This window comes from Culex pipiens, chromosome 3 (genome assembly GCF_016801865.2).
Source record: "Culex pipiens pallens isolate TS chromosome 3, TS_CPP_V2, whole genome shotgun sequence".
Classification (NCBI taxonomy): Eukaryota; Metazoa; Arthropoda; class Insecta; order Diptera; family Culicidae; genus Culex; species Culex pipiens.
In genome coordinates, this window is record NC_068939.1 from 166,772,590 (window position 1) to 166,799,324 (window position 26,735).

Consider the following 26,735-nt stretch of genomic DNA (forward strand, 5'->3'; position numbering starts at 1 on the left):
GTCTACAATTATGAATGTATTTTTGGAACAATATTTACCCTAATAAAATAATTTTTATTTCAAAAACGAAACAGTTTAAAATATCCAACTATGTGCCGAAAGCGTCATTAGAAGTCCTTCTTAAATACGCCCAATCAAGAAGTTTTTTTTTAATTTTGTTAAAATTGGTAATTTGTGTGAAAAATGCTATTTTGGTTATATTTTGTGTGATTCTGTCGAAATAAATCAATAACTTAAAACTGTGTCGATGGCTCAAAAGCGTACCCAGCTGTTCTATATTGTTAAAAGTCACATCAGAGCATCTATTAGTATCAATTACAATCATTAGTAGCATTTATTTTTTGCGTTGAAACATTGCAGGCTCCAAAAAATCCCAAAAATTGATGCATTTTCAGAATCGGGATATTTTTGAAAAGTTCACTATTTTACTATAACTGGTAAATAGAATGCGTAAAATTCGGTGGAACTAACTCTTACAACTCTCAAAAACAGTAACCTTGAAGGCTGTATACTTTTTAGTCCATAAAAATACCATAATATTCTATCCAGATCGACCAACATGAAAAAAGTATGTTTTTCTTTATATGGCCTGGGCGTAGAGCAAATTGGCAAATTTATAATTTTCAATGAGCTGTAACTTATTGTATGCTAAAGGAATGGTTTTAAATGCATTGATTGTTTGTTTTGAACCTATTTAACATGTACACATGCTACATACATCATAAAAAGTAAAAATAGTCCCGATTTACACCTAATAACAATGTCGCATTTTTTTATGGGCCATACTGTAGATTGATTCTCCATCAATCTTTGCTAACAATTATGAAATTTAGTTAAAAAAGGTGCCCTTAAAACTAATGAGAATTTTCCACCCGACTGAAGCAAATTGCTTCACATCCATTGCCGTTCTACGCAAAATTGTCTTATGTCTTTTTTTGATGATTCTGACTTTTATTACGTGTATTATCCGCGCACCACCAAACCGTAATGCGCATCTCTTCTGTTGCACGAAAAAATCTGTTGCGCCGTACAAAAATGGAGTGGTTTGTCGTAAGCGTGTACATCAGGTTTTGACAGGTTGCGCTCGTATTTTGATTTTTGTCTGCCTTCACAATATTTGTTTGGATTGACGTATACTTTACGAAAAACCCATAAAATTTAGTATTTTGGTCGGAAATTCATAAAAAAAGTCTACGCATAATTTGCATCTCATTTAAGGAGCCATTACACTACCGCAAACAGATAAACTAGCACTTTTTCGTGTTTGACAGTTTGCAAACAAACAATAAAATCCAGGCAAACAAACAAAGCAGGCAAACTGTCAAAAAGTGCGAGTTTGTTTGTTTGTTTGCCGTAGTATAATAGCTCCTTTACCTTAAAATGGCTATAACTTTTGACCCTTGAGTCCAAATTGAAGCGTGCAAATTTTATTTTCTACGTCAAATCTGGATCATTTTTTTTTGCTTTTTGGGTGTTTTTGAATACCCCTCAAGGTGGTTTCAAAACCAGGGAAGGTATTTGCCGATGGGCCTCCAAAAAGCTTTTTTAATTTATTTCCTTCCAGTTAAGGAATTTACTATAGTCATGTATGGAGCACTAGTAGATATTTTACTAATGAACAACTTTGTAGAACATTGTTTTGTTCTAAACTGAATGCTGTTGACATTAGAGCGTAAACAAAAATCCCCTCACCATCGCGAGTGAGGGACGCCGATGGTGGCATTTTTGGACATTGTTTACGCTCTAGTGTCAACAGCATTCACTTTGGAACAAAACAATGTTCTACAAAATTGTTTGTATGTACAAAATCTACAATTGCTTCATACATCATTATAGTGAATTCTGTAACTGGAAGGTAATAAATCAAACGATGGCTTCGCGATGGTTTTTTGCCATTTGCCAGCCCTGTTCAAAACACTCAAAAACCTGGCGTTGCAACGTTTTTACTTTTTTTTTTCGGAATACCCAAGTAACCACAAGCACTAAATTGGAATGTTTTGAAGTAGTAAATAAGCTTTGCGAGTGCCTCAAAGTACCAAGACTTCGCAGCATTACAACTGGCATTAAATCACCATTTACGACCTTGAAAATGTGCTTCAAAGCATTTGATGTTTATCAACAAGTAACCCATCGATACGGGAAACATTTCAGCCTGGCACGCTCTTATTGACTTTTATCCTTCTCCCGTCGTTGCAGTAAGCGTGCGGGCTAAGGCGCAATTCCCCCAGTGTGCATCAGCTTTATTTTTGCGTGAACTGGGTTCAATTCCCGCTGATTGAAGTGTTTTTTTTTGTGGAAAACTGTAGCCTGTAATGAAGCCAAATTTTGCAAAACATATGCCTATAGCACAAAGGAAATTATCAAAAGTTCTCTGGTAAATTGAATTACTTTTCTCGCAAGCAAAAAGCTGCTTTCCGGAATTCTGATACACTTTGCGAAATTTTGCCAACCGTGGACCAAGCAGTCCTCGGAAAAACAGTTCCCGTTAGCCGTTAGCCAGTACTTGTCCCTAATAACTTCAAGCTTTTTTTATATTTCTCGTATTATATCATAACCTGTTCCAAACTTAAATATTATTACAGATTCGGATTGGAAATTGATTTTCTACAAGTAGAGACTACGGAAAATTAATTTTGAGTCGAGCTTTTCATTTGCCACATCGATCACTCCGTGACGTTGCAACGCACCGTGTGTTTCGTAGAACAGACTTAAGACAAAAAATTCGGCCAGTCTGATATTTGGCACCACGTTGGGGGGTTTAGAGCAACTTTCTTTTATAATATTTTTTTTCGATTTTATACATGGTGTCGATCCAAATCCCAAAATAAAATTCCCTGACTTTTCCCTGACCTCTCCAGACCACCAAATTTTTTTTATTTTCTATTTTTTACTAACATATTGTTTGGAGCGTTTTTATGGTTTCATGCATTTTCCTATTGGAAATTTAAGATATTGAAGAACTTCAATGACTTATTTATTTTATTTTTTAACGATGGATTCTGCAAAAACTTAAAAACTTTTTTTATTTTGTCAATCATTTTTTTCTTATCGAACATCCAAAATGAGCAACCATAAAATTGTCCTATGTTTTTTTTATCTGGTGATGCCATTTTAAATGTTGCCCTTTACCAAAAAATCTAGAGTTTTTTTTAATGGATCCTATAATCATATGAAACACAATAGCTTACAGGACTCTAGAAATAATTAATAATTACAATTGTTGCAAATTTCAAATTGCGATTCGATCATTTGAAAATTTAAATTAAAGTAAGAAGACATGTTTAATTTTGAAATTGTTGCCTTTTGGCGAATTTTCAAACGAATTAGGCCGATGCCATTTTTGATTGTGTTTTTATAGAAAAAAAACTAAAGGTTTTGGAGACAAAAACTTGAAAAAATATGTAATTTTGTAGAACCTTAAGAAAGATTAAAACAAAACTGAAAAACTATGAAAAATATACAATGAAATGTGAATTTTTCAAGTACATGTTTACGATTTTAAAAAAAGATCTAGGTCTTTTTCAACAATGATTGTATTTAAAGTAAACGGTTTTCTGGATATTTGAAGAAAACATCTTTTTAAATTATTTTACAAAAAAAAACATGTTTGCTATAAAATTGAAAAAAAATGGTTTCTACTTTGATCAGAGCCTACAGACGAGCATTCACACGATCAATACATTTTATAAAAATAAAAACAAAATACAACCTGCTGGATTTTTTCAAAAAGTCATTACTTATCAAACTTAGATATTTGGGTGTTTTGGAATAGATTCCAAATTTAAGCTCGATCTGACCACGGGAACTCCTCCTTGTAACCGCTTGAATATTTTTTGGGAAAAATATGTAAAATGTAGTTGTACTATCCCTATGAAATCTCGGATGCTGGAAACAACTTTTCCGAAGAGACCGAAAAACGAAACTATTGGCACTACGCCCCCCGGGGCATGGCCTTCCTCTAACGTGGGATTTCTGCTCCAGCGCCTCTGACGAGACAGGAGAAACCGGGACCGACGTTTTACTTCACCATCCGATAGAAGCTCAGTGGATAAGGCGGGAATCGAACCCGCGTCTCATAGCATCATCGGGATCGGCAGCCGAAGCCGCTACCCCTGCGCCACGAGACCCGAAGAGACCATATTTTATAAATTTTTGAACTCTCGAATTCCGTTATTCAGGGTCGTAACGGAGAAATCTAAAAAAAATCCGCGCCATCCCAAAACCCAATCCGCGTCATTTTAAGAAAAATAATTTTGCGACAAACAAAAGAGTTTTATAATAATTTCAATTTTGTAATTTCAGAACGCAGAATCTTGAAACGCTGAAAATGTATTTTTGCTATGATTAGGTTAACTAGAGGGAAAAGCCAAAACATGTTGGCAAAAAAAATCAAAAATTTCAACATATAGCAATTTGGATCTTAAAAACTGAAAGAAATCTAAATAACAAAATAATAAAATTTCAAAATTGTAATAAATTCTCGATCTTGAGATTTTAAATTAAAGATACAGTTCATGCTCGATGATCTTACCAAAGCGTCACTTAGAAAAATCGAAGCAAATTTTCCTACATCTTCTTCTCACCGAAATAAAAACTCCAAAAATACTTCAAATTTTATCAGGTTTTCTGTAATCTAAGATGGTAACAAAAATGGCAGCATGCAAGAACCTAGGAATTTGAGAATTAAAAATTTTAAGAATTTAAGAATTTAAGAATATAAGAATATAAGAATATAAAAATTTAAGAATTTAAGAATTTAAGAATTTAAGAATTTAAGAATTTAAGAATTTAAGAATTTAAGAATTTAAGAATTTAAGAATTTAAGAATTTAAGAATTTAAGAATTTAAGAATTTAAGAATTTAAGAATTTAAGAATTTAAGAATTTAAGAATTTAAGAATTTAAGAATTTAAGAATTTAAGAATTTAAGAATTTAAGAATTTAAGAATTGAAGAATTTAAGAATTTAAGAATTTGAGAATTTAAAAAAAATATATTTTTTTTTGTTCTCTTCATTGTTTTATTTAATTTTTTATTTTTAAATATTGATATCTTTGATTTTTTTCAGATTTTTTTAATTTAAAAATCGGATCTGTTATTTTTTTTAATATGATTTTTTTTTTGGGTTTAAATACTATTTTTCATAATATTATTTCCTCATTTCAGAATAATCCAATTTTAAATGTTGGAGCTGTAAATTTTCAATGTTTTGATTTTTTTTATCTTTGTTCAAGAATGTTCAAATTTTAAAAAAATATTTCTGCTGGTTGAATCCCATCTTAAATTAAATGTATCCAGTATAAAAGAACACTAAATAAGGATAAAAACATTACTCACAAATTTAAAGAAATTCAGAGAGAGTCCGTATGTTTAAAAATGAGTTGAGTGTAGTAATACATAATCTTCATCTTTTGACGTTTCTTATTGAGAAAAAAAAAACCAAAATTTTCGGATTCAGTGAATAAGAAATCGATGTTTTTGCACTCAACGAAAAAAAAAATTATCCTGATTCTTGATAATATTTTTCTTTATAAGTTGAAAATAATTTTAACTCTCTCAATATTTTTTTTTTAATTAAAATTGCTACCGCTCGAAATCCGCGCCGTCCGTAACAACCCTGTTTATTCCATAAATGTTTGTTTAATTTCTTTTATTCTTGAATTTAATTCTTTAATTTTTAATTTCATTTCAACATCACTATTTTGCTTACATTTTAGATTTCACAAAATTAGATAACTTTGGATCATTTTTAAATCATAGTTCAGTTTAATTTCGAGATAAATAAAAATTTAAGTAACGAATACTTAAGTGAAATTTTGGAAAATTTTCTAACCTTACAATTTTTTAGAATTTTAGAATAAGAATTTAAAAAATTAAGAAATCAACAATACCAAAATATCAGAATTCCTGAATTTTCAAAATTTATAATCTTCATGCTTTAGAATTTTAGATTTTTTTTTAATTTTCAAGTGTTCGATTTTTTTAACTTTTGATTTTTTTAATCATTCAATTGTATGATATGATATGTATGATATGCTGAGCAAACGACCAACTTTAGAACAAATCTCTGAGGATGGTGTGGCAACTGCCTCATATTGTCCCACCTTGTGAGCGCTAGTAATTTGTAATTTTCAGTTGAACTCAAATCCAAAGCAAATCCTCATTATTTGATTTTTAAACCTAAAGATATTGCAAACAAGCTACGCGCTTTTCATCGTGACCCTTTTCTTAAGCATTTTTTATATCGAGTTTTGCGTTCCTTCCGGACTGACTAATATAAAAAATTAAATATTATCAATGTTGCAAAGTTTGGCCAGGAAGACATTTAAATACATCATCAAGGGTGAATTTTCAAAAAGAAATGAAATTTTGTAGTAATATTTTTAAGATCATCGAAATTCCCTGACCCAGCTTAAAATTCCCTGACTTTCCCTGACTTTTCCAGGTCAAATAAAATTCCCTGACAATTCCAGGTTTTCCCTGACTTTTCCAGAAATCGACACCATGTTATAGGATATTTTTTCGCCGGGTCCGGTGGATCAGTGGTTAGCGTGGTAGCCCAGCAGGCCTGGGTTCAATCCCATCCCTGATCATGCCTTCTATCGGATGGGGAAAAAATACGTCGGTCCATTTGCGTAAAAGAAGTTTTGGGTGACTCACCACACATAACCTTCGGACGCCTAGAAATGAGCAGAAACTTGCAACAGAGACCACAAAAGACCAGGGGGTCGGGTTTTTAAAGTGGGTTGCTTTGCTTTTTTTTATGTTTGTCATGTAATTTTGCCCGCTGGATCTGAATATATCTAAAATTAACTTACACTCAAAAAAATGAGTTCGCGTCAACGTGAACAGAGTTCATGCCAACGGGAACCAGGAAGAAAACTGTTCACTTTCATGGTGTAATGCACTTTAAAAGTTAAACAGTTTTCTTCCTGGTTCCCGGTGGCATGAACTCTGTTCACGTTTACGAGAACTAATTTTTTTGAGTGTAGAAACCCAAAATATGACCAAAAATTGATTTGTTGACACTTTAGCTCAATTCTGAAAGCAGATTCAGATTCAGCGGGCAAAATTGCATGGAAAAACATATACCCACTGAGAAATTTGGCTCGAGCCTCGAGTCGATCTGGCTCGAGATCGAGCCTGAATCGAGTCGAAGCTCGAGCCAAAATTCTCAGTGGGTAGTTGGACAATTTTCGAATTTCGTTAGGGTGGTCCCATACACTTTTCCCTTGAAAATTAGACATTTTCAAATGAAGATATCTCGAGTTTAAAGAAAAATACCCCTGGGATTTTTCAGCGTTTATAGTGCTAGATCTCCTCTTTCGAATGCAACCTGGCGTTTAAAATTTGCCCTGCGCCTTTGTGAAATATTGAAGATTGAGAATTTGCATCTTTTTTTACCTTAAAATGGATATAACTTTTGACCCTTAAGGCCAAATTGACTTGTCAAAAAAATAAAAATGTTCGTTTTTCAAAGTTCTAAAAGTGCCTCCAACATCACTTTTCTCTTAACCCTCTCCCGCCCATGGTTACTCCAGACCACAAAAACTTTGAACTCAAATATCTCGGAACTGACTTTTCATGGTTCTTTAAGTTGCAGGTATTCATGTAGAATCTATGCTAACATCTCCCCAAATTTCATCAAATTTGGTTAACCACAAGCAAAGTTACAGTGCGAAATGTAAACAAAAATGAGCCAATTTTATGGAAATTAATAAGACCTGTTTTCGAAAGCCCGTAAAATTTACCAAACACAAAATTTTATGGACAAGAACGCCTGTGAATAACATTGTGAGTTTGGACCAAGGTTGAAAGAAAATCTCTTCTAGCGAATATGATTGCCTGAAGAAAGGCCCTCTGAGTATGCTTTGATCTCGTTTCTCCTGACTGTCACTTGATCGTTGAGTGTGGCAGGGACGATTTATAAATGTTAATGATCGGGTTTAGTCGCCAACTTGCTGCGATCTAAATTCAACACTGGTTTGGACTGATTTTGCATGTTTTTGGACCTTTTTCATTTGGTGCACCAGAGTACCACCCAGGCATATGAGCAACTAAATATCCAGGAGCATTTTTTTTCCAAATAACAGAAAAAAATAGTTTTAATCAAAACAAAAATTTATAAACGTTATGAATATTCAAAAACAAAACAAAACATTGTTATTAGACCGATGGTTTTATTATTTTCCTTATTTTAAATGAAAATGGGTGTTTGTGAGTTTTGAATGAACCAATCAAAAGCAAAGCAATCCACTTTAACGACCCCCGGGTCTTTTGTGGTCTCTGTTGCAAGTTTCTTCTCATTTCTAGGCGTCCGAAGGTTATGTGTGGTGAGTCACCCCAAACCTCTTTTACGCAAATGGACCGACGTTTTACTTCCCCATCCGATAGAAGGGCTGAACCAATCAAAGAAATCTTAAAATGCAGAGATTTAAGAATTTTCTATTTCATACTTCAGAAATATGGTCTTACAGCAAAGAATAAGTAGTCTTAAAAACATTTCGAAGCATTTTCAAACAACTGAACCAGTAGATTTGAAGAAAACAAGTTTTTGTGATTAAAAAAAAGTTGCTCATCTTCCTGATGGTGCTCTGGTACACCACTTCAAATCCAACTTTTTTGCACCAATTCGATATTTGTGGGTCAAAGTAAAGTATTTCCTGGATTATTGTACCAAAATTTAACTATTTACTAGTTTTACGATGCGCAAACAGCTCTGGGCGTTAGAGGGTTAAACTTAACCCTGAATTTCTATTTTCAAAAAACTGATTTTTGTAGGTTTGCTCAGATGCTTTTTCTAAATTTGGCCGTAGAAGGCGTAAATTGCTAGATAAAATGTTGGAATCTTCGACTAGGTTTCTTTGATTGGCGAGCTCAACAACTTTTTGGAATACAAAAAAATTCCCAAAAATATTCCTGAAAAGTTAGATATTCAAAATCACCCGAATCGTGAACCACCCAAATTTTGAACCAAACCAAAAGTTGTCCCTTTCCATTTGCAAAAACTCTCCTGAAGACACCAAAGCTCCAAAACTTCACCATTTTTCGGAAAATCCATATTCCACTTTATTTTGCAATCTGGAACACTGTGCATTGGATCCGTTGAAAAATAGAAAAATACTACTTATGCTCGTAATAAAGCAAAAAAAAAACTTACAGAGCTAAATAAACATCGTCTTCTTAAATAAAAAGGAACTAAAACTCACGAACATAATTTAATTTTTTTTATTGCTTATTTATTCATCACAATTTGTTTCCTGTCGATTTTTTTTTTCCATTCGGTGATATGTTCATTTGGAGAAACGATTTTGGGAAAAATCGTAACAAAAAAACGGCGAAAAATAAGTACTTAGTACTTTGCGAAAAATACATAAAGAACCAGAGAAAACCAGAGATTTTATATTTTATTATATATTATATTGACAGAGAAAAAAAGCTTCTTAAGAAAACCCCAATTTAATAATACTGACGTCAGTGTTGAAAATCTCTAAAAAAAAAAGTGAAGTCGCAGAGATTTACTCTACTCTCAGGCTGTGATATTATCCCTCTAACGAAAATCTCAAAGGCACACAGTTTGTTTCGTCATTTGGTTAATTTATTACTTGACTTTTACTAGTCGCTGAGCAGAACATTTGCTCCTGTTCCAGGTTGTTTTTTCTTCTTCTTCTTAATGGCTCCCCAACCCAATCGTCTCCGATGGCAGATGAATTCGACCTCCGCAATACTTCAATAATAATACAGAATTGTAACACTTGTTGCTTTTTTCTTGTTCAAATTATCCTTCCTGCTATTCAGTGTGTGTTTGTTGTGTGAGTTTTCTCGACTGTTTTCGAACAATTTTCTTCACGCTCAATTGCACATGTTTTTTTGTTTGTTACTTTTTTTTCGCTGATAACATTCATCACATGGTGATACCATTTTGTAACGAGTATTTATGGTTAATTTATTTGTTGTTGTGTTTATGTGTGTGTTTGTGTGCTACAGAACAACTTGTTTCGTGCATACGCGGGAGGAAAGTGTGTTCCATTTACCGCTATACCTTTGGAAGGACATTTCCACTGTTTTTTTTTAACTAGCCTACAAACGCTGCTTGTTTTTTCTTGTTACCTTTTTTTGGTATTTACACTGCGACCGCGACTCAGATGGCTGATGAGGGTTAGTTTTTAATCATGTTAAGTATGTTTTACTATTTTTTCTGCCTTCGATGAACATGTCTAAAATCGATTAATAATTTTGGTTTGAGTATTTAATTGGTTTGCCGAAAACACGTTTTTGATTTGCCTAAATGTTATCTACAGATTATTGGTTAGGTTGCAACTTTTTTTTGTCCTTCCCCTCCTTCTACAAATTATGCATTTTTAAATCTTTGATGGTACTAGAAGAAAAAAAAAAGTTTCAATAGATTGGAAGAGAAAAATACTGCTTGCTTTAAATGTTGGTTATCTGCGAGTTAAAATTGATCCGATGTGATTCTCAATCCAATTTGCCTAATAAGCTTAGTTGTTATAGTAATGCTGCTTTATTTTTTCATTGTGTGTTTGCTCAATTTGTACATCTGTGCGTATTTTTTTAAAAAAAGGACCTTAACGAAAATAAAACCAAACAAGGTGGAAATGCGTGAGGATGATTTATTTCGAATAACATAAAATAAGAAAAACGTGAACAAAACTTATCGATACATTTATTACGACAACATAGAGAATAAAAATAAACGAAAAATAGTCAATCTAAACAAGTTAAGTAAATAGTTTCGATTGTGGAATGGATCCGTTTCCTTAGAGTCTATACAAGAGTAGAAATTTGCATTCGATTTAAACGTGGTTTCGATTTAAACTTGTAATATTTGTTCCAACTAACACATAGAGATCACAAATAAATAAATTGGACAATTTAATAAAGAAAAAAGTTCTATAACAAACACTACTCACAAAACTTTGGGCAGAACAAACTGCCTCCCTCAACGAGTATGACTGAAACAAAAAGCAACCATACATCCATTAAATTCATCCTCCTTTTTTCTCTCTCTCCCTCTCTCTTGCTACCGGTTATGTGAGTGTGTATATTTTTCAACGTGATATGCTGCTCTCCTCTCCGAGAGCATGGCTTTTGACTAATTTCGGTTTTGTGTTTTTCCTTTTTCAAAAAGTTTCTCCTTTCATTTTTGCCGCAAAACCCAAACATCGACGCGCGGTGCATTTACTGGTTCTGCGAGTTCAGACTCCACTGAGCAAACTGTTCCTGCCACTGGGCGTTGTCCTAGAAGTTGGAAAGTGAAAATATAATTGATGTTTTGAAAAAGCTTAAAATCTAGAGTAACATTTGGAAAGGGCGCATAAACATTTTAACAGTTGAATTTAATTGCATCAAAGTTCCAACTGTCAAAATTAATGTTGCTTAGGGACCATTCATAAACCACGTGGACACTTTTTTGGACATGTCAAACCCACGCCCCCTTCCCCCCCCCCCCTTCCTCGTTGACAATTGTAAATACAAAAAAAACTATTTTGTATGGAGCGTAGACAATCGTCAAACTCCCTCCTCCCTCCCAAGGTTTCCACGTGGTTTATGGATGGCCCCTTACGATATTATAATCAACATTATTAAGGAATAAATTTGCTTTGGGTAATAATTAATCGCCATAGTTTTATCGGTGACATAGAAGTCTAGATTAATTTTTCAAAACACCCAATGCGCCACGGATTTCCTATGTACATAGGACCTTTTGAAAAAGTAAGCGAGAAGCCATAATTTGTGCCATACACATATACCCATATACTGTCAAGCGAATTTCAATATTTTTTTTGAGTCAAATACTAAAATTTTCACAGCAATGAAAAAAATATATTTGCAATATGAATTATATCGGAGAACTGATGTGTTTTTGAATAAATAATACTTTCAGTAAACCTTTTTTTGAAAATTGTATTTTTTAAATTTTGTGAAATTGTAATACTTTTTACACAATATTTCATAATAAATAAGTTGTGAACATTTATGCAAAATTTACCTTCGATAAGTATGAAATTTGAGCTTAGTTTTTGTTGCAAAATTTTCACAAAAAAAAACACAAAATAATATTTAATTTTCATAAATTCAAAAGACGCGAAATTTCGAGTGGATTTGCACGACTTTACAGTTTGAAGGGTAAAAGTCTTATATTTTAACAAAATAACGCATTTTTTCTAAAATACTATTTTTTTTTGAAAATTTTACAAAAAAAAACAATTCTCAAGAATACTTCAATTTTCAAAATAAACCGTACTAAGGATACTAAGGCATACAACAACGTAAATTGTGTACACTACTTCAATCCAAAAATTAAAAAAACAATTCGTGTATTTTTCAAAATTACCAAGGTTGGTGATAACGTACGGAAAAGGTAGGTGGCAAAATGATGAATCTAGAGTCGAATTTCTAGCAGTGGAAATTTTTCATTGCTGGGGCCTAAGGTGAAACAACCAATCATTAATGAGAATTAAGGGCAGTGACGGCAGCCTTTTCCGCCATTTTTCTGTTGTTTTGGAATTTCACCTTAACGATACAATTATCGAGGCTCGATAACGATAACGATAATGTACGATAACTAATTTTTAAAATCTTTCTGAATAATATATTTCCAGAAAATCTAGTAAGTTTCAAAGTAAAAATATGTACTCAAACTTGTTCACAAGATACCGTATTTTTTTCGAAAACACCCAAATTTTCATAATTTGCAATATGTGTATCAAACAAAGGGAAATTTTGCATGATTTTCACTTCATTAGAGTTTTTTTTTCAAAATACAAAAAAAAATCGCAAATTATAGTATTTTTTCGAAAATACTTAATTATTAAAATATGGAATATGGGTATCAAACGAAGCGAAATTTTGTTTCCTTTTTACTTATTAGAGTTTTTTTTGTAAAATACTAAAATTTTCACAAAATACCGTATTTTTTTGAAAATACTAAAATTTACATAATTTGCAGTATGGGTATCAAACGAAGCGAAATTTTGTTTACTTTTTCACTTTGTTAGAGTTTTTTTTGTAAAATACTCAAATTTTCACAAACTACCATTTTTTTTCGAAAATACTCAAATTTTCAAAATTTGCATAATGGGTATTAAACGAAGCGAAATTTTGCATGCTTTTCACTTTATTAGATCTTTTTGAAAATATTAAAACTTTTACAAAAAACTGTATTTTTCGAAAATACTCAAATTTTCAAACGAAGCGAAATTTAAGTTTTTTTTATGAAAATACAATTTTTTTTTTCAAAAAAACGTATTTTTTTGAAAGTATGTGTTCAAAATTTTGTTTACTTTTTCACTTTATTAGAGTTTTTTTTTATAAAATAAATGTTTTTTTTCACAAAATACCGTATTTTTTCGAAAATACTCAAATATTTTAAATTTGCAATATGTGTATCAAACGACGAATATTTTTTCATGAAGCATGCACAATTTGAATGTATGTATGCAGCATGCAAAATTTCGCTTAGTTTGTTACCCATTTTGCATATTTTGAAAATTTGGGTATTTTTTGAAAAAATACGATATTTTGTGAAATTTTAGTATTTTGCAAAAAAAACTCTGATAAAATGAAAAAAAACATTCAAATTTTTGCTTCGTTTACATGTTTTAAAATTCTGAGTATATTTGAAAAATACGGTTATTTGTGAAAATTTCACTACTAAAAAAACTCTTATAAAGTGAAAAAGTAAACAAAATTTCGCTTCGTTTGATACCCATATTGCATATTTTCAAAATTTGAGTTATTTTCGTAAAAATACGTTAATTTGTGAAAATTTTAGTATTATTTTAGGTAATTTGGGAAAAATTTTGTATTTAAAAAAACTCTAATAAAATTAAAAAGCATACAAAATTTCGCTTTGTTTAGTAGCCATATTGCATATTTGAAATTCTGAGTATTTTCGAAAAAAATTTAAAAATAAGAACTCAAAAAGTAAAAAAAAAAAATTTGCTTTGTTATATACCCATTAGGATGTAACAAAAATGACTTTTTGGCGGGCATTCAAGGGTTTGTTCCGGTGGGCATACTAAGCTCAAATCCAAAATATGAGCTTGATTGGACGTAACAGGAGCTGGCGCTCCGCCCTTCAATTTTAAATGGGATTTAACCCGTAAAAAAAGATTTTTTCAAAAATGTCACTTTTTGAGGCATTTTGGCCACCAATGCGTTTACCAAAAACATCACTGGCGTGTAGGCCAGATCCTTGCGCATCTTTTGGTATATATAACATTGACATTTGGAGCACCCTGGAGCTCGGTACAGGCCTTCAAAGTTTGGCATTTTTTCGAAAAATCGGCCCCGGCAAAATCAAATGGCGTCTAGGGCGTCGCGAGGTGCGACGCATATCTTTTTTGCCGGGACCGATTTTTCGAAAAAATGCTACCGAGCTCCAGGGTGCTCCAAATGTCAACGTTATATATACCAAAAGATGCGCAAGGATCTGGCCTACACGCCAGTTATGTTTTTGGTAAACGCATTGGTGGCCAAAATGCCTCAAAAAGTGACATTTTTGAAAAAATCTTTTTTTACGGGTTAAATCCCATTTAAAATTAAAGGGCGGAGCGCCAGCTCCTGTTACGTCCAATCAAGCTCATATTTTGGATTTGGGCTTAGTGTGCCCACCGGAACAAACCCTTGAATGCCCGCCAAAAAGTCATTTTTGTTACACTCTAATACCCATAATGCATATTTTAAAATTTTGAGTATTTACGAAAAATTTAAAAATTTAGGTCGTATATTTCAAATTGTGACACATTAAAAATTTAAATAGAAGGAAAATGTACACGCAATTTTGCATCGTTTGATAACTATTTTGAATATAAAGAAATATGTTTAGGAAAATACGGTTTATTGTGAACATTTTTGAATTTTACATTAAAGACTGTTATATTGTGAAAATCTATACGAAACGTTGCCTCGTTTGATATTCATATTGGAATTAAAAAAAATAACTTTCAAAAAATACAGTAATTTGTGAAAATTTTATTATATTCCATGCGTTGTTTGATACCCATATTGCAAATTATAAAAATTTGAATATTTTCGAAATAATATGTGATGTTTCATAAAAAATAGTATTTATCATTAAAAATGTAAATATAGTAATTATCTACACAAAAATTTAGGGTGTTTTCACAAAATACGGTATTTTGTGAAAATGTTTGAGTACTAATACTAAAGCTTTCACAGTGTATGATTTTTTTTCCTAAACAAGTTTGTTTTAAGAAGTTATTTTTAAAGTCGGTAGTCACCAATAAAATTATTGACCTTGTTAGGGTATCAAAAAACGTGAACTTGGAATGGATTGAAGTTTGTTAAGTCAGTGCGTTTATCGAACATTAGTCTGAATGCTTTTCCACCCTTTTTCTAGTGTTGAACCTATCGTGCCTACCTTATCACTCCAGTCGTGATTCGCCATGTGAAGCTCCTCGAAGTCTGAAAAAAGTGGAAACAAATCGTTAGATATCTTCGTCACTTTCCCCTAAACAAAAAATATTATTTTAATTTTGAAACAATTTGTGATAAAGGTTTAAATTTTGATAACAAATTTATTTGTGCTCTTTGTGCAAATAAATTATGTGTTGGAAAAACACACACACACAAATAGTTGGAATTTGACAAGAAGCCATAATGGCGGACAGTTGTGACAGTTGAGGCTTTTTATGGCACCCACCATTATGGCATCTTTTGAGATTTGAAAATACTAACGAATTGATTGTTCAAGTTCAATTTGGGTGCTAATCAGTGTGCCATACATAAAACATTGAAAAAAATGGAAAAGAATAAAGTTTCAATGCACTGGAAAAAATAAACACGTTGAATTCATTGATTTTGCTCCCCCTAATTCAAACAAAAAAATGTCACGCTGCTGCTGCTGCCTGCTTACCTAGCATCTGTCTGACATTGTGTTGCATGCCATACTCTTCGTCGGATCCTTCTGAAAGATACATTTATGTCGTGTTGGCAAATACAAAAGTGTTTTTTTTTTGGTTGGTAAAAGTTTTGGATATTTTTTGTTTTGCTTCTTCAAACAAAAGTGGTTGTGAAATGAAGCATTGCAGTTTTGTGTTTGTTGCTTTTCGAGAGTTTTGGCAAAAAATCAAACCGATTCGTGTTTGCAAGTTGATGCTTTTAAAATCATAAAAGAAAAGATTGGCAGGCAAAAATCAAACCAGTTCCAATCAAAACATTGCAAAACATGGCGGACAACATGGCGGCGGCGGTTTTGCTGTGTTGACACACACACCGTTTGAGAGAATGCATTCGCGTGTGTGTTTCGGCTCTGAGTGCTGTGAAGGGGTGTGTGTGTTGTAAGTGTATTGGTGGTGGCGGTGGTGGCGGATTCGACCTAGACTCTTCTCTCTTTGAGAAAAGCGCTTTCCGCCGGCGGAGAAGTACCTAGAAATTGACAACACTTTTTGTAGGTTATTTCCGGGTAGCGATTTTAGGCGAAATTTCAGAAGAAAACTTTTTCACTGTACACAAACACAGACGAGGGAAAGGAAATTACAACAAAAAACACGGGAGAGAAAAATACCGGGAGCCAAACATTGCTGCTCTAGCCATAATAACCTTTACATTGAATAGCCGGGGCCGTCATGTGAACAAGTGACGTCATCGCTCTTCCGAGCTGTGACGTCACTTGTTCACATGATGGTCGTGTAGGAGAAACAAGGTACAAAGAGCGTTGAAATTACTGAGGTTTTTGTTTTTTTTTGCTTACAAACGCACATGATGAGAGAGCGGTACGCAAATACAGACACACACACGCGCGCACACTGAGAGGGAAAATAGCGCCGAAGATGAGAGTTTTTTTTTACTGCGGTGAAATTTTATTGTTGAATGAAATATTTCTAAATGATGAAAAAACTTGTTTTTATTTTCTGACGGTATCTGGATTCTGATTTTTGCCTGACGTTATTCCTTATTTATTATTTCCCCTTAAAATCATAAATAATATTTTTTTAAACACATACTACTTTTTTCTAATGAATGACAAAGTGACATAGACAGTTTAAAGCAGAAAAAAGACATCGAAAAATAGTTACGAAATTATAAAATGGTGCAGAGTCAAAATTGGCTAACATAGATCGAAAATATTTAATTTTTCTGAAAGCGACTTCAATTTTGTCAATGTTGTGAAAGAGAAATTTGCAAAAAGTGCAGAATATTGAAATTTCAAGTTTTCTAACAAAATAGAAAATAAAACTGTAAAAAACAAGTTTCGACTCGGGACAAACAACAGACACAGAACGGTGGAAAGAGATTCGAGAGCTCTGTGTGTAATTGGTCCGTGGGCGCCACTCCGCGGAACACTAGCTAACCTGAGTTTAGTTCGCGCACCAGCGACGACATGGCCGACGACACGGAATCGGCGGCGTAGTGCAAATCGTTCCGGCCACCCCCCGGGCCGCCCCTCGCCGCCATCCCACTGGCGCTGGCAGCATCTGTGGAGGTGGTTTTAGTTTTGAGTTAAATTGCTTTTAATTTTAGTTTTTTTTAAATTTTGTTAAAATTTTATAATTTGCTTAAATTTCAAAAAGACATAATTTTGAATAAGTATCAATATTTTACAAAAAAAAACCGTATAAATTTCATAAATGAAAATTGAATTTAAAATCATTGCAAATAAGGTGAAATTTGGGACACGAATGAATGATCGCAACGTCACTCACACAGTCTCACCCAGAAAAACGTGCATTCGCGCAGAGCACATTCGTTTGATATTTTACCGAAACTGCGATCATAATCATCATCATTCAAATGACTGCTCTCGCCACACAGCAGCGCAAGAGCAAAAAAAAAGAGAGGAATTCGAGAGCGAAAGAAAGAGATAGCATCTGCCATCGTGTCGGGTGGCTGCTAGAGTGCCGAGCTCGGTTTCGTTCGTTTCAATTTCGTGTGCATTCACTGACGGAGTGGGTAGAAATAGGAACCATTATTATTATTTTTATTGTTCAAAATATTTGAAATGTCAAAATCAGTCTAAAATTTTTAAAAAGAATAAAATTCAGATTTTATAACAAAGGCTTCAATCTTAAATATTGAATTCGGACAGAGATAAAACTGTAGGGTTGGATAATTTTTATTCTCAGTTTTAGGAGTTTTTTTCAGAAACTTATTGTACGATTTTCAAGGTCTTCAAAAGATCATTGACACAAATAAAACGGTTTACGTAAAAATATTAAACCTTAAACATTTTTTTTGTGTGTTTTAAAATATTAAAAATTACAATCAAGAGCTATGACCCAGCTATGGCTGAAAATATTTGACAGTGTGGCTTAAAATTTCCACCTTAAATTTAATATTGCCGAAAAAAAACAATTTTTCGGTTTATAAATACACTCAACCCCCGGTGGTTGGTCACTTTTTCGTTTGACACTTTTTTAGTTTGTACCCCGTTGGTTGGTCAAAGTCAAACTAAAAAGTGACGAACTGTCACTTTTTATACGGCGCTCACGCACACTATCAAAACAAACGTTTGGTAGTGTGTGTGAACTCCGTGTAAAAGGGGTGTCAAACTAAAAAGTGACCCCGTTCGTTTGACAACAGTTGGTGTCAAACCATCGGGGTTTGAGTGTAGTGTTTATGGTTGGTCAAGCCAAAAAAAATTTTTTTTCGTAGAGTTCAGGAAATTTTCTACAAATTTGTCTTAAAAAACTTTGAAGGTTTGACCTGTAGCTGAAATTTTTAGCTATGCAATTTTTTTTCTTTGTTTTTTTTTTTTTAATTTGGATGAAACTTTGCCCATGCATGTCAAAAGAAGGAATAAAATAATGATGCCAATTTTTTATTCCATACAAGTTTTTATACAATTTTGGGTGCTGGACATACAAAATGGGTATGTAAATGTATGAAATTCTGTATCTTGAGAAGGGTTTTTCTGATCGATTTGGTGTCTTTGGCAAAGTTGTAGGTTGTGATTAAGACTTTTCGGAAAATTTTATCACTCAAATTTAAATATCCCAAAAAACGATTTATTTTATAAATTTTATGATACGTTTTAGAGGACCTAAAAAAATCTTCTGAGCTATACTGCCGTTCTACGCATAATTGTCCCATGTCATTTTTTGACGATTCTGACTTTTTATCATTTTTAAGTTTAGTTTGATGTATACTTTCAGAAAAACACATAAAATTTAGTACTTTGTTCGGAAAATCATTGAAAACAACACCAAGTCTGTTTGTCCCATCGTTGAACTTCTACGCATAAATGTCCCACCAAGTATTTTCTATCACGAAATCATTAGTTTTACTAGGCATTGTATCTTGTTTACATGTTGTATAGCAAGAGGATTACAAATAAGGGTGAAACAATGTTAATCGGGGTGATAAGGGACATATACGGCGAATTGGAACCCACGGGACAATTATGCGTAGAAACACAGAAATCGATCGAAAAATTTCAATCGCGTTTTTCTCAGATGCCCTTTTTTGAACATGGGACAATTATGCGTAGAACGGCAGTATAGTGCTATAGCTATAGTCTTCTGGATTAGGAAATATGATTTTTCGTAAAGTCGTGTTTTTTTCGAAAATATCGAAAACTTGGAGCAAAAAATGATAAAAAATTATCTTTTGAAGCAAAATTCAATTTGCAATCGACAAACAATTTTTTTTAACAAAATGTACCGTTTTCAAGTTATATTTCATTTTGCAATGCTTTAAGTTTTTTGTGAATTTAAAAATACTTCTTGAGAGAAAAGCACCCCTAAAAAATTTGTTTGAAAAGCTAGAAAAAAAATCCTGCAATTTTCTCTCTGAGACTTAAAAAATCGGGCAATTAGGCTGGTATAATTATTTTGAAAAGTTTTTGTCAAAAATTTGAAAAATTCAAAATCGGCCCGAAAAATTTGGAGGCAATTTTTTTTCTAAGCTCATTTTGAACATGTTTGGGCTTATTTAAAAATCTTTTGAATTTTTGAAAATTTTCGATGTACCGCAAAATTTTTTTTCGCAAAATTTTTGTTTTCGTCAAATCTTACATTTTTTGAAAACTAAGGATTGCAAAACAACTGAACTTGTGTAAAATGTATTTTAAAATACTTTTGTTTTGTGCCTCACAGCCTCACAAAGAATTCGAATCGATGAAAATGAGTTTTTCTAAGTATTACCTAATTAGCCTGTAATTTTAACCTGACGATATCTCGAAAACAACTGGTCCGATTTTCAATGTTAAAAAGTGACACTTTTGTGAAAATTTATAATCTTTTCAATAAAAATATTTCAAAAATTCAATAAATAGGTCTGAACTATGAAATTAGAAAAATAATCTATTGGTTTAAAAAAATGTCCCAAAAAAGAGATATCTTCAAATAAAAAAAACTAACTAACAAATTTTTCACAAAATTTGACCTTTGAGAAAACAATAATATTATAATAGCAGTCCAATCAACAACGGCTTTTAACAAATATATGTGCACGGTGATTTTCCTTCATAAAATATTTTGAATTGGTTGAAAATTTATGATTTTTCGAAAAAATACTATCTGAAATGCATGTAACTTGTAAACGGTGCCCATTTTGATTAAATGTGAAAAGTTATTTTCTTTTTTTTTTGTTTTTCAAAAAATGTGTAATGTAATTTTTTTTTTTTAGCCTCCAGCTTTGCCAAAGACTTCAAATCGTTCAGCAAATCCCCTCTCAAGATACAGATTTTCACAATTGTATGGAGGCTTGCATGGCAAAACTAAAGCTTCTCTAGAAGACGGTAATTTTGGCGGATTGCAGTCTGGATTTCGCCATGTCATGTGATGATTGTCTGAGCCCAAGTTGCTTTTAAAATTGATAATTGGGAATAGAATCAATATTTCTACTACCATGACAGCGCACCGCGGTGGAGTGTATTCGGAAAGGGATTTGGAAGATGAGAAGTGTTGATGCTTCACTTTTATTTTAAAGGGATAAGGAAAAATCTCCACGGTGTCCACAAATAAGTTTCGTTTTGAGTTTGAAGTTTTTTATTAGGAAGGTATAAGGTCTAGGATACGCCCTAAGCAAGCGTTGCGACCATTGGCATGATATTTTTCAATGTTAAGATTTTATGCTCGTGACAAGCAATCGGATGCTGCTGAAGAGACTGTTTAAATTTGGCTGATGGATCTTTAAAAAACCCAAAAGATTAATTTGCTGTGGGAGGATTGAATCATGGTGAAAGAGAGTTGCTAAATAACAAATTAAATCCAGAACAGTTTTGGGTGGTCCAAGGTTTACTCCTACGCCGTACTTTTTGGGATTTTCTGAGGGTGTTTCTTTTCGGGATTTTTTGAGGTTTTTTTTTGAATTTTTTGAGGGTTTCTTTTTGGAATTTATACGCGAAAATACGTCCTTCCCGACTGAATGCAGTTTTAATACAAAATGCCGTATCTTAGAAAGTTTTATCTGTTTGACAGACTAAAGCCGTAAGCAAAAAAAATGTCGAGTTCAAAAATTGATTCAAGTCGCATAGTAGTTTTTCGATGGCCGACGTCCAGTTTCACCTTAAAAATATATTTGTGATAGTCCCCAAACCGTGAACATAAACAGAACTTCAAATGAATGTTTCTGGGATGATGATGTCAAGCGAATACACGCAAAAAAGAAAAGAAGCGTTTGCTTTGTAGGCCAAGCGCTCATCGATTCGGAATGGTAACGTGGTCCAGGGGGTTTGTTGGATGATAGGTAGGATACATAGGTATCGTTTACATCGGTAGCGGAAGCCTGAATAACGACGATGACAAGAGTCTAGCTAGTGACTAATATATCTAAAACACGTTTAGGAGCTGTTTGAGGTAAATTTACAGCGGACTCTACTTACTGTTCCCGTTGGGCATCCATCCGATCTGGTGATGTCCCATACCTCCCGGATCCTGGTGGTTGTTGAGCATCATTTGCTGCTGCTGCTGCTGCTGCAGTTGTTGCTGCTGGAGAAGACTCTGCTGCAGGTGGACTGGCACGTTCTGTTGCATTGGTCCGCGCGATTGGCTCGGCATTTGGGGACCTAAAACGATGGACGATGGTTTAGGGAGGACATCTCTAGATTCTCTCTTAAGGAAAAAGTACCTTGCGGTAGTGGTGGGCTTTTGCCCGACCGCGGACTAGAGTTGGGCGTCGAGCGGGGGCTCTGCGTTTGGTGATTCTTCAGCATCCGCATCAGACCCTCGAGCTGGCCCATCAGCTGGCGGCGCGAGTCCTGCAGGGCACCCAGGTGGCCCTCGAGTTCGCCCTTGCGCTGCCGCAGGGCGCGCAGCTCGGTCATCAGGGCGGGACTTTCGGGCGCGACCTGTTCGGCTTCCTGCTGGCGGCGCAGCTTCTGGATTTCCCGCATGATTTCCTTGTTTTTGGACTCTAGCTGCATGATCAGCTCCCGCTGCGCCCGCGAACTGTCCAGCCCGATCTGGACCGGGTCGGGGGCGGAACCGCCGGGCTGTTTATGCAAACAAAAACTCATGTAAAATACTTTATTTCTAAGAAATGGTCACTTCAATATTACCGTCCGGCTTTCCTGGGCAAGTCGCGCCGCGTACCGGGCAATCAGTCTGTGTTCCTCGTCGTTCGAGTTGGCGCCACCGCCACCACCACCACCCCGCGTCACCGACGTTCCGTTGCTGTCCAGCGACAGGCCGGTTGCCCTGCGAATGGACAAAGCAATTTTTCTGTAAAAATCTTTCTTATTCGAAAAAAAACCCATTGGTCAGCAGAATGATCATATTCAGCAAAATTGGTTGTTTTCCCTCATTTTTTTTCCATTTGTCTTAAAATCAAATTAGTTGAAAAAAATCAAAAAACAAAAATTAAAACCAAAAAAATTTAAACTGAAAATTGAAACAAACAAAACAAAAATTAATTCGTAGCAAAAAAAAACAAAAAAAGAAGAGAACAATTAAAAACTAAAAACTAAAAACTAAAAACTAAAAACTAAAAACTAAAAACTAAAAACTAAAAACTAAAAACTAAAAACTAAAAACTAAAAACTAAAAACTAAAAACTAAAAACTAAAAACTAAAAACTAAAAACTAAAAACTAAAAACTAAAAACTAAAAACTAAAAACTAAAAACTAAAAACTAAAAACTAAAAACTAAAAACTAAAAACTAAAAACTAAAAACTAAAAACTAAAAACTAAAAACTAAAAACTAAAAACTAAAAACTAAAAACTAAAAACTAAAAACTAAAAACTAAAAACTAAAAACTAAAAACTAAAAACTAAAAACTAAAAACTAAAAACTAAAAACTAAAAACTAAAAACTAAAAACTAAAAACTAAAAACTAAAAACTAAAAACTAAAAACTAAATACTAAAAACTAAAAACTAAAAACTAAAAACTAAAAACTAAAAACTTAAAACTTAAAACCTTAGAACTTAAAACTAAAAACTAAAAACTAAAAACTACAAACTAAAAACTACAAACTAAAAACTAAAAACTAAAAACTAAAAACTAAAAACTAAAAACTAAAAACTAAAAACTAAAAACTAAAAACTAAAAACTAAAAACTAAAAACTAAAAACTAAAAACTAAAAACTTAAAACTTAAAACTAAAAACTAAAAACTAAAAACTAAAAACTAAAAACTAAAAACTAAAAACTAAAAACTAAAAACTAAAAACTAAAAACTAAAAACTAAAAACTAAAAACTAAAAACTAAAAACTAAAAACTAAAAACTAAAAACTAAAAACTAAAAACTAAAAACTAAAAACTAAAAACTAAAAACTAAAAACTAAAAACTAAAAACTAAAAACTAAAAACTAAAAACTAAAAACTAAAAACTAAAAAACTAAAAACTAAAAACTAAAAACTAAAAACTAAAAACTAAAAACTAAAAACTAAAAACTAAAAACTAAAAACTAAAAACTAAAAACTAAAAACTAAAAACTAAAAACTAAAAACTAAAAACTAAAAACTAAAAACTAAAAACTAAAAACTAAAAACTAAAAACTAAAAACTAAAAACTAAAAACTAAAAACTAAAAACTAAAAACTAAAAACTAAAAACTAAAAACTAAAAACTAAAAACTAAAAACTAAAAACTAAAAACTAAAAACTAAAAACTAAAAACTAAAAACTAAAAACTAAAAACTAAAAACTAAAAACTAAAAACTAAAAACTAAAAACTAAAAACTAAAAACTAAAAACCAAAAACTAAAAACTAAAAACTAAAAACTAAAAACTAAAAACTAAAAACTAAAAACTAAAAACTAAAAACTAAAAACTAAAAACTAAAAACTAAAAACTAAAAACTAAAAACTAAAAACTAAAAACTAAAAACTAAAAACTAAAAACTAAAAACTAAAAACTAAAAACTAAAAACTAAAAACTAAAAACTAAAAACTAAAAACTAAAAACTAAAAACTAAAAACTATAAACTAAAAACTAAAAACTAAAAACTAAAAACTAAAAACTAAAAACTAAAAACTAAAAACTAAAAACTAAAAACTAAAAACTAAAAACTAAAAACTAAAAACTAAAAAATAAAAACTAAAAACTAAAAACTAAAAACTAAAAACTAAAAACTAAAAACTAAAAACTAAAAACTAAAAACTAAAAACTAAAAACTAAAAACTAAAAACTAAAAACTAAAAACTAAAAACTAAAAACTATAAACTATAAACTAAAAACTAAAAACTATAAACTATAAACTATAAACTAAAAACTAAAAACTAAAAACTAAAAACTAAAAACTAAAAACTAAAAACTAAAAACTAAAAACTAAAAACTAAAAACTAAAAACTAAAAACTAAAAACTAAAAACTAAAAACTAAAAACTAAAAACTAAAGATAAACTTGTAGGAAATTTTAAGGGCTTTCCGAAAAAAATACACTGAAAGAAAAAAACACTCCATTTTTATGAGATTTTTTGATTTTTAAGTTTAAAAGTCAAATTTGAAGGTGAGCCCTCGATTTTTTTCCGTTCAACATTTTTGAGGAAATGACCTAGATGTTAGAAAAAGACTCACAAAAATGCAGGATGGAGCAACCCACCAAAAAAAAAAAAAAAAAAAAAAAATGCAAAAATCATTTACTGAAACTGTTTTTTATTTTAAAGTGCTCTAAACGTCAAAATTTTCAAAAATCAAATACGGGAATCGATTCTCCAGAAAATTTTACATAAAGTCTCCATATTGACCATAGTCCTAAGTCTATTCCTTGTGAAGTTACAACGGCTATCAAAATAAAAACGTTGAAAAAATAGTTTTTTTTGTGGTTTTTGACAGTTTCGATATGACAGACTTGATTGTTCAATCTCGTAAATATTTTTACCGGAAAGCTCGTCCAATTTCCCATAAGATTGTGTTTGACCACTTTTCAAAATAACTCGTTTTATTGTTGATGTAAGCTAATTTACTATGCAGGTTACTACCATCCACTGAACTACACTGAAAAAAATATTCTGTTGTCAGTTATCAGCAATGCAATTAGCTTATACACAGAAAAAAAGTTGAATTTTGGAATGTTGAAAATTTGGTAGCTTGAATATAACCTCTTTTTTTGAGTAATATTACATAAAAAAATGTGTAAAAATGTGAACCTGATGAATATTCATCATTTTCTGGGGTAAAATTCATCATTCATCAGCCACAAAATCTGTCACCATTTCATGATGAATATTACCATCATTTTTTTTTCTGTGTATCCGTAAGCCCAAACTGCTGTATCTTGACAAGGATTGGACATAGCACAATGGTCAATATGGAGACTTTTATGTAAAATTGTCTGGAGAATCGATTCCCAGTTTTGGTTTTTATTTTTTTTATTTTGACGTTTAGACCATTTTTCAAAACCAGTTTTAGTAAATGATTTTTTGCATTTTTTTAGGGAGAGACATCCTGCATTTTTCGTGTGTCTCTTTGTAACATATTAGGCTACACAGAAAAAAAAGTTGAATTTTGGAATGTTGAAAATTTGGTAGGTTGAATATTACCTCTTTTTTGAGTAATATTACATAAAAAATGTGTAAAAATGTGAACCTGATGAATATTCATCAAAAACTGATGAAAATTCATCATTTTCTGGGGTAAAATTCATAATTTTTTTAGCCACAAAATCTGTCACCATTTCTTGATGAATATTACCATATTTTTTTCTGTGTATTTTCTCTTAAACTTTAACTTTTAAACATAAAAATTTAAAAATATAGTAGAAGTGTCGTGTATTTTTTTTCAGTGTATTTTTTCAGAAAGCCCGTCAAATTTCCTACAAGTTTGTCTTTGACCACTTTTTGATACGATGCAACGGCTTCGAGATAAAGTAATTTGTTAATTTAAAAAATACAAAAAAATATGTAAACAGCTTACGCCAATCTCAAATGTCATTTTCGAGTACAATTGGCTCCATATACACAAAAATAACATGTCTATTAACATGTTTCATTGAAATCGAAGAGGGTTGGGTACAAAAGTCCTAGAAAAATTCCTGATTTGAGCTGGAATTGCTCTGTAGCAGAAAATGTAAAAAAGCAAACAATTAAAAAATTGATTGTTAAAATATAAAAAAAACTTAAAAGGCAAAAGGTAAGTAAGTAAAATACTGTCAGAAACAAACTTAAACCGAACAAGATAAAAGCAAATTCAAATACAAAAAAAACAAGAAAAACATTACACATGAGATGTAAAGAAGATCAAACAACAAAAGTTGCTCAAAATGACCTCCTGAACACAGGATTTTTTTTTCCAAAAACAAATTTGGGCTTTAGAGGGTTAACACGGAAAACACGAATCCCAGATATCGATATCACTTGCAAAGGCACC

The 26,735-nt window shown here is 32.1% G+C and overlaps 1 protein-coding gene across 8 annotated transcripts in view; it reads right to left on the reverse strand.

Moving 5' to 3' along the window:
• Window positions 1–9,963: 9,963 nt before the first annotated feature.
• Window positions 9,964–26,735, reverse strand: part of LOC120418920 (dystrobrevin beta) — a 66,046-nt gene continuing 49,274 nt past the window's right edge. For 4 of the 8 annotated variants that reach the window (XM_039581454.2, XM_039581461.2, XM_039581468.2 and 1 more), the window contains 7 exons: window positions 22,485–22,623; window positions 22,055–22,418; window positions 21,810–21,992; window positions 17,338–17,460; window positions 15,900–15,950; window positions 15,405–15,448; window positions 9,964–11,257 (listed from right to left, as the gene is read on the reverse strand). In XM_039581454.2, coding sequence (XP_039437388.1) covers window positions 11,198–11,257; window positions 15,405–15,448; window positions 15,900–15,950; window positions 17,338–17,460; window positions 21,810–21,992; window positions 22,055–22,418; window positions 22,485–22,623 — 964 coding nt within the window. In that variant the 3' untranslated portion in view covers window positions 9,964–11,197. Of the gene's footprint in view, window positions 11,258–15,404; window positions 15,449–15,899; window positions 15,951–16,111; window positions 16,412–17,337; window positions 17,461–21,809; window positions 21,993–22,054; window positions 22,419–22,484; window positions 22,624–26,735 lie in introns of those variants that run through there. The other 4 variants (XM_039581480.2, XM_039581487.2, XM_039581495.2 and 1 more) reach the window with 4 other exon arrangements.